The sequence below is a fragment of the Pelophylax lessonae genome (genome assembly GCF_965119305.1).
Source record: "Pelophylax lessonae genome assembly, chromosome: 8".
Lineage (NCBI taxonomy): Eukaryota > Metazoa > Chordata > Amphibia > Anura > Ranidae > Pelophylax > Pelophylax lessonae.
In genome coordinates, this window is record NC_138775.1 from 191,884,423 (window position 1) to 191,892,980 (window position 8,558).

The 8,558-nt window shown below is 43.8% G+C and overlaps 1 protein-coding gene across 1 annotated transcript in view; it reads right to left on the minus strand.

The window, feature by feature from the left end:
- The window catches only part of LOC309561964 (very-long-chain enoyl-CoA reductase-like), a 100,291-nt gene extending 95,032 nt beyond the window's left edge, over window positions 1-5,259 (minus strand). Inside the window, exon 1 of the mRNA XM_082266054.1 lies at window positions 4,965-5,259. Coding sequence (XP_082122180.1) covers window positions 4,965-5,150 — 186 coding nt within the window. The 5' untranslated portion in view covers window positions 5,151-5,259. The remainder of the gene's footprint in view (window positions 1-4,964) is intronic.
- Window positions 5,260-8,558: the final 3,299 nt, after the last annotated feature.

Consider the following 8,558-nt stretch of genomic DNA (forward strand, 5'->3'; position numbering starts at 1 on the left):
CACATACAAATCAGAAAAGGTGCGCGCTATTAAACATATTATATAGTTGTGAAATCTCAACACAATAAGGAAGGCATAAGAAGCTTTTTTGTGCCACATCTAAATTGGGTGGAAGTGTGTATCCGGTTAAGGTCGAGGACGGTTCCAGATCTAAAGTAGCTCATATTAAAGCTGAATTTCAGACACAAACGTATTTAAATATATTCCTCAATAGCCACTTTGTGTGGACCAAATGCCTTTGCAAACCCAGAAATTATCTTGTAAAAATAACAGTGACATCACCACTATGCTGCATGTAGCCTGTGCAGAAAGCAGAGCTGTGAGAGGGGCCCAGCAGGCCCACCCACTACAAAAATTTACATAAGGGGGCGGGTGCAAGACCAGTCACCCTACACAAGGAGAAAGGCAGCAGTGATTTGTCTATTATGAGAAGCTCCTGCACAGTGGCAAAGTTTCACACTGGATTACTGATCAGATGGGGAAGAAATACACAAAAACACACTAAGATTCAAAGAAATTACACACTGACCCTTGTAAATCGTAATAATTTGCTTTCCTGGAGTTCAGCTTTTTAGATGTAATGGTAGATAGTAGTGATCGACCGATATCGTTTTTTTTAGGCCGATACCGATATTTTGGTCATCGGATATCGGCCGATATTTTCGGAACATGTAAAAAAAAAAAAAAAAAAATTATATATATATATTATATATTTTTTTACAAAGGTACTCCTTGTGGAGGGATCTGGGGGTCTAAAAGAGCCCAAGCCCCTCCTCGGCACTGAAAAGCATTAAAGCGGAGTTCCGGCCACAAAAAAAAAAAAATTTCAATGAACATACCCCCAAGACAGTCAGGGCTAGTACATTCCACAATGGCTAGCCTCTGATCTGTCCTGGTTAGCACTTACCTACAAGAAGAAATACTCCCTTTTAAAATTTCTTCTCCAGTGGGCAGCTGAAGCCAGCGCGATCCTCTTCTGCGTCCTCTTCCGTGTCTTCTTCTACCAGAATGCGCCTGCACCAGCCCCTCTCGTCACTTCCGGTGTGGCGCCGCATTCCTCCACAGCTTCTGGGCATGCCCAGAAGCTGTTTAGCAGGGAATGCGGCGTCGCACCGGAAATGACGAGCGGGGCCGGTGCCGTCGCATTGATTCCTGGGAGCGATGACGTTCAGCTCCCAGAAATCATTGCAAACCGGAAGGGACGGCGTGGGCCGCGGCCGCCGAGGGAGGAAGTGGAAGAAAGGTGAGTATTTCTTTCTACAATAACAAGGTAAGTAAAAAAAAAAAAAAAAAAAATCCTAACTATCCATTTCCTTTTCAGGTGAAGAAATGCAAGCGGATGGCCACAAAATCGATTATGTCGATTTAGTGGCCGGAACTCCGCTTTAAAAACGCCAAGTTTGGTTGTTTTAAATGCTGTCAGTTTTTTTAATTCGGCGCCAAATACCCGGAAGTGACGTCATGACATCACTTCCGGGTTTTTTAAAATGGAGACCCGATCAGAGCCGAATGCGGCTTTGATCGGGTCTTCTCTACGGCGGCGGTGGAGGTAGGATGCCCGGGTCTCCCGGTGGGACGGGAGACCCGGGCGAGCCGCTGAAGGCGGCGGGGGGGAACATCATCCTTGTAATGACAGCCGAACAGCTTCTCAGCCGCATCGGTTGTCATTACAAGTCAGCCAACCGTCGGCTATGAACACCGGTACTGGGGTGATGCCTCTACCTGCAGGCACTCCGGTACAGCACTTTCCCTAAATATCAGTAACCTCAGGGGCCGATTCCGATATATTGGGGAAAGACAGTGCATATTAGCCCCTGATATATCGGTGTTGCCGATAATCAGTCGATCCCTAGTAGATACTATGCCAGCCTTGTGATGTCAACCAATTCGAAAGGCTGTTCCTTAGGCCACAGGTAACTGCCAACCATTAGAAATCCTTGGATAAGCACTTGGGGCATAGCAAAACACCAAAGGAATGAATCAGTTGATCATACATGTTCAAATACATATATCGACCAAGTGAGCCATTCTTGATATTATTCTATAACCCTTAAAGCAGTATTAAACCCAAAAGCAAAAATTTTGCAGCTTACCAAATATTAGATGTGATGGCTACATTTATTTTCTTTAAGCTTTTCTGTAGTTTCATCTGGTGATCCAGCCAGCAAGTCAGTTTTTTATAATAAAAGAAAAAAGAAAAAAAAAAAAAAAAAAAAAAAAGCTTTCTTGCAGACTTACAGGGGTGAGACAAGACATTTGACACTGACAGGGCGATTACAATAATTGGCTTTTAGGATAAAGGGCTTACATGAATAAAAGGAAAAATCTGTTGTAACGGATTATAAAGTGTAAGCGGTAGCTTGGCTTCAAATTGTTGTTTAAAGCGTTAGTAAAACTACAAAAAAATAAAAGAAATAAATCTCCCTGCAAATGAATGTCCTAATGCATACTAGCACATCGAGAATTACATGAAATAGAAGCCCTCTAGCAGTGTGCTGTCACCTGAAACAGCTTCCATCTTCACCCGGTCTTCTTTCTGGGATTGCAGGCAGCCATTTGATTGGCAGAGCCACGATGAGGTCACTCCCGTGGCACAGCTCCCTATGGACGGCAGACTGTCCATTGAGAGCATAGTGTGCATGCGCCGGAGACATCACCCCCTCAGACTGAATGCTGCTGCCTGCTGTGCCCATTCCTTCAGAGTGGGGGCACTCTAATACAGGAGGTGTGTTACTGGCCACATCACCAGGTGAAAATGCCCAAAAAAAAAAAAAAAACACCACAAATGCAGCCACCACATCTGATTGTTGGTATGATGTAGTAGATTAAATTTTTTTGGTAGTGGGTTATACCAATTTAATTGAAGCACAGCATTTAAAACATTGGCCCAATGTAATCTGCAGGCACGCAGTGAAATCATAAAAAAAGATTACAAAAGAGCTACATTAAACTTGACATAAGAGCATTTCTAGTGCTTTTTTCTTGTAAGCTCAGTGTCCTGGCCCCACAGCCAGGCAAAGTGCTGTTCCTTTTAGGGACAGGACCAAGCATCTGTTGAAAAATGGAAGCTCAATTGTCGGGGCCCACAGCCAGGAAAAGTGCTGAGTCTACAAATGGCTGGACCATAGTGTGTGTAAATTGTAAGCTTAGTGGTCCAGCCCCACAACTAGGAAAATGACTGCTCTTTTTGAGTGTCAGGACCAAACAGCTGTTGTAAACTGTAAGCTCAGTGGTCCAGCCCTACAGGCAAAAAAAAAAAAAAAAAAAGCGCTGCGTCTTTTCACATAACAGGATCACTCAGCTGTGTAAATTGCAAGCTCAGTGGTCCAGCCACACAGTCAGGAAAAAAAAGTGTTCCTTTTCTAATGGCAGGAGCACACTATGTTCCTTTTTGAGTGGCAAGAGCATACAGCTGTGTAAATTGCAAGTTCAGTGGTCCAGTCGCACATCGTGTTCCTTCAAGTGACAGGAGCACACAGCGGTGTTTAAAATGCAAGCTCAGTGGTCCAGTCACACAGCGTGTTCCTTCTTGAGTGACAGGAGCACACAGCTGTGTTTAAAATGCAAGCTCAGTGGTCCAGTCACACAGCGTGTTCCTTCTTGAGTGACAGGAGCACACAGCTGTGTTTAAAATGCAAGATCAGTGGTCCAGTCACACAGCGTGTTCCTTTTCGAGTGGCAAGAGCATACAGCTGTGTAAATTGCAAGCTCAGTGGTCCAGTCGCACAGTGTTCCTTCTCGAGTGGTAGGAGCATACGGCTGTGTAAATTGCAAGCTCAGTGGTCCAGTCGCACAGCATGTTCCTTCTCGAGTGGCAAGAGCATACAGCTGTGCAAATTGCAAGCTCAGTGGTCCAGTCGCACAGCATGTTCCTTCTCGAGTGACAGGAGCACACGGCTGTGTAAACTGTAAGCTCAGTGCCCCAGTGGTCCAGACGCACAGTGTTCCTTCTCGAGTGGCAAGAGCATACAGCTGTGCAAATTGCAAGCTCAGTGGTCCAGTCGCACAGCATGTTCCTTCCTGAGTGACAGGAGCACACAGCTGTGTTTAAAATGCAAGCTCAGTGGTCCAGTCACACAGCGTGTTCCTTTTCTAGTGGCAGGAGCACACGGCTGTGTAAATTGCAAGCTCAGTGGTCGAGTCGCACAGTGTTCCTTCTCTTTTTTTTTTTTTCTTTTTTACAGTGTTCCTTCTCGAGTGGCAGGAGCATACGGCTGTGTAAATTGCAAGCTCAGTGGTCCAGTCACACAGCATGTTCCTTTTTGAGTGGCAGGAGCACACAGCTATGTAAATTGCAAGCTCAGAGGTCTGACCCCACAGCCAGGAAAAGTGCCATGTCTTTTCAAATGGCAGGACCACACAGCTGTTATAAATTGTAAGCTCAGTGGTCCGGCCCCAAGAGAAGCTCTGCGTCTTTTCAAGTAGTAGGACCACACAGCTGCTGAAAACTTTCAAAGCATTCCCCCCCCCCCCTCTTTAATCATAAGAAGCAGCACTAAAACTGCGCTCTCCTAATCTATAGCTGGATGGAAAGCTAAGAGCAGCCAACCCTTCCAAGATGCAGAGCATTAAACCTTTCATAAAGCATTCTGCAGCACCTGGGATGTGACCAGTGTCTCCAAATGGACAGCAGCATAGTCTCTGCCAGTGCAATGGGTAGATCTGCTGGCACTTTTCAGGAACACTGGCTGTATAAATTGGAACACAGAGAAGCCCTTATATGCAATCACATCACTTATTTATAAAACAGATTTACTGCAGAGCTGCAGAACTGGAAGCATACATCTACAAAAGTGCAACCCCCCCTCTCTCCCAATCCAATGCCCATGCCAAAAAAAAAAAAAAAAAAAAACTTTCCTGCAGCCCATGCCCCTGGCATCCCTAGACATCAGGATGGACTTCTAGCAGCAGGGATGATCAGGCAGAATGCACAGAGCTTGTGCTTTGCAGATCCTGGCACTCACCTCGAAGAAACTGATTCTGCTGCTCATGATCGTTGTGTGGGGAAGTCCTCTCCAGCAAGCCATGCATATCCAGCCGGTGCAGGGAGCGCACAGCCAATGGTGACAGCGGGGGATCCCTGCCAGGAGCAGCCGGGGATTATATAGGAGCAGCCCTCCTCGTGTTCCAGGGAGGAAAGTGATGAGCATCAGCAGCACTGCACCTCATCCCTGGAGAATCCAGCGAGCTTATCATAGCAAGCCTGGATCGGGAAGACAGCCAGCAATGACTGATAGCAGTCCAGGCTCTGCCATACACCCAGCACTGAGCACTTCATACCAGGCTCATCATCATCCCTACATCCATACACAGCCTGCCTGTTCTGCATTAAAGGGGCAGCCTGCATACAAGGGACTTTTCCAGGAATTCCAGGACAAATGGGGACAGTTATTACATTGACACTTAAAGAGACCGTGTCTCCAAGTAAAGAAAAAAAAAAAAAAAAGGCAGATAAAAGCAGCACAGAATTTTCACCACTTGCTTTCCAGGGCATTTTTTTTTTTAGAAGGATTATTTAAAATCCCCAAACATTTTTTTAACTATTTGAAGACCAGGCCTTTTTCACTTTTTCTTTTTACATGTGAAAGCAGATGCCCTAGCCTAGACCTAGAGAATAAATTGGTGGGTTTTGCATTTTTTTTTTTTTATGTCGCAAGGTTTTTTCGCAGCGTTTTTTTTTTTTTTTTTGGGGGGGGGGGGGACAAATTTTTTTCAATTTTAATGCATAATAAACATTTTTTTTTTTTTTAAAATAGGAAATGTCAAGCCAAGTAAATAGATATTAAACATGTCACGTTTTAAAATTGTGCACGCCCACACTATGGCGTCAAACCACTTAAATTTTACTATCCAGAGACGCTGTAAAAGCCTTTACAGTTTACTACTTTAGATGTACAGAGGAGGTCTAGCGCTAGAATTACTGCCCATGATCGGATACCTCATATGTGGGACTATTGTGGTTTGCGTGCGGTTTGGGGACAAAGCACGCGGTCACCTTTGTGCCCTAGCATTGGGGTACGTGGCAGAAATTATTATATATATATATATATATATATATATATATATATATATATATATATATATATATACACAGTAATCCCCCGCTCCATCGCGGTTCAGTTTTTGCGGTCCCGGTAATTCGCGGGTTTTTTTTGTATTGTTATTTTACTATATAAATCATTAAAAATGAAATATTTTTGTGTTTTCCATAGCTCTTGCTCTGTCTCTCTGTATCTTTTATGTGTTTAAATGAGTTTCTATTGTTTTAAAAGTGTGTTTAAAGACCTTAAAATGCTTTTACATGTACAGTGACAGTAAAAAAAACATGCCTACAATGCATTTTAATAGGGTTTTTCTATTTCGCGGAATTTCACTTTTCGCGGCTGGGTCCGGAACGTAACCCCCGCAATGGGAGGGGGGTTTACTGTGTGTATATATATATATATATATATATATATATATATATATATATATATATATATATATATATATATACACACACACACACACACACACACATTATATACATATTATACATATACATACATACATACGCACACTCTGTTGCTTTAAAAATAATGTTTGATCACTTTTATTGCAGTCACAAGGAATGTAAGCATCCTTGTGACGGCAATAGGCATTTGACAGGTACTCTTTATGGAGGGATCTGGGGTCCATAAGACCCCAAATCCCTCCTTTGCACTTGAAGGTATTCAAAACTCCAAGATAGACCTTTTTAATACTTTTGTTTTTTTAAAACTAGCGCCTTTGGGTGCCAGTAAACCAGAAGTGATGTCATGACATTGCTTCGGAGCTACCATATCAGAGACCTGATCAAAGCCGATCCCAGCTTTCTTTGGGTTTCCAGACAGCCGGCGGATGTCCCGGCTGGTTGCTCTGGTCTACCAGTGGGACAGGAGAGCCTGGGTAAGCGGCGGGGACGTACCCACCCGCTGCTTGTAATAACAGCTAATGATCAGCTGCTTAGCCCATTCAGTTGTTATTACAGAGAGCCGACTGTCAGCGCTAAGAAACGGTGCGTTTGTGACCATTTCGCGCCTAATTTTAAAGCATGACATGTTAGGTATCTATTTACGTGGTGTAACATTTTTTTACATCATACAAAAAAAAAAATATTGGGCTAACTTTATGGTTTAGTTTGGGTTTTGTTTTAGTTCATTGAAGTGTATTGTGTCCAACAAAATTGCGTTTTAAAGACCGCTGCGCGTATACAGAGTGACAAAATATTGCAATGGCTGCCATTTTGTTCCCTAGGGTCACTGCTAAAGTCACTGCTAAAAATATATTTTTATTTTGCAAGCAAAAAATCTCAGAAATAGGCCTGGTCTTCAAGTGGTTAACAGAGGCTCAAGTGAATAAAAATGGTGACTGCGGCAATTTTTTTTTCCTATGTCACACAATTTTTATGCAGCCATTATCAAATGCAAATGTTCAGGAAAACACAATAAAATGTATCTTAGTGCACAAACAATATAACATCCAATATTTTGGCACTCTAAAAACATGCTGGCAGATTATTTGGCACCTGTCTTAACAGGCCTAGGGTCGGTGCAAGGATTTTTGTCTACTTGGCCGAAGGTGCATTTTGCCGCACCACCCACCCTCCTTCCGCCACCTCCTCCACAATGGCAGTCCTGGAGCTATTTTTTACATTTACATGTATTAAAAACTCCTTAGAGGCCTAAAGATTACTTAAAACCCCCAAATATTTTTTTTTTGTTAAGTAGCCTTACGGTAGCTCCGGTGTAACGTTAGAATTACCTACCCCGTGAGAAAAACCTATCCTCGTCACTTCCGGCCAGGAACAGCTGAGCAGCGCAGCACTGCGCATGCTCACAGCCCCGGATACCTAATGAAAGAGCTGAGGACCTGACTAGTGCGCATGCGCACTAGTAGGAAATTATCACGGTGTCTGTGAAAAAAACCTACCCACGCCACGCTTACATTAAAACAAGTGTGCTGCAATATAAGTCATCTCCGCTCCTGTCCCTGTCACTCCCCTGATCTTGGCTAGTAAATATAAAAGCGGCTCTCGGCTCCGTGATTTAGGTTCTCATACACCCGCCGCCGCTTTTATATTTACTAGCCGAGATCAGGGAAGTGACAGGGACAGGAGTGGAGATCACTCGTATTGCAGCACAGCTGTTTTAATGTAAATGCCGAATGACATACAGTGCCGTGCAGCCGGAAGTGACGAGGGTAGGTTTTTCTCACGGGTAGGTAATTCTCACGGAACACCGGCCCTGAACAGGCCTTAGTATGCATGTCTGATTGCCAGTTAGGGATCTTAGAGTGTAAGCTCCTTGACAGCAGGGACTGATGTGAATGTACAATATGTAAAGCGTTGCGTCAAACTATTGGTGCCACATAAGTAGCTGTAATAAAATACAAGGCAGGCCATACACAGGTTAAAGAAAATTGCTCAATTCTACCCCCCCATCAACACAGCCAGTGTTGGTTGGGGAATCCTTTCCGCAAAGCTATTGTATTCTGACTTCTGACAGGAGGTTTCCCAGCCATCAGAATACAATGATCAC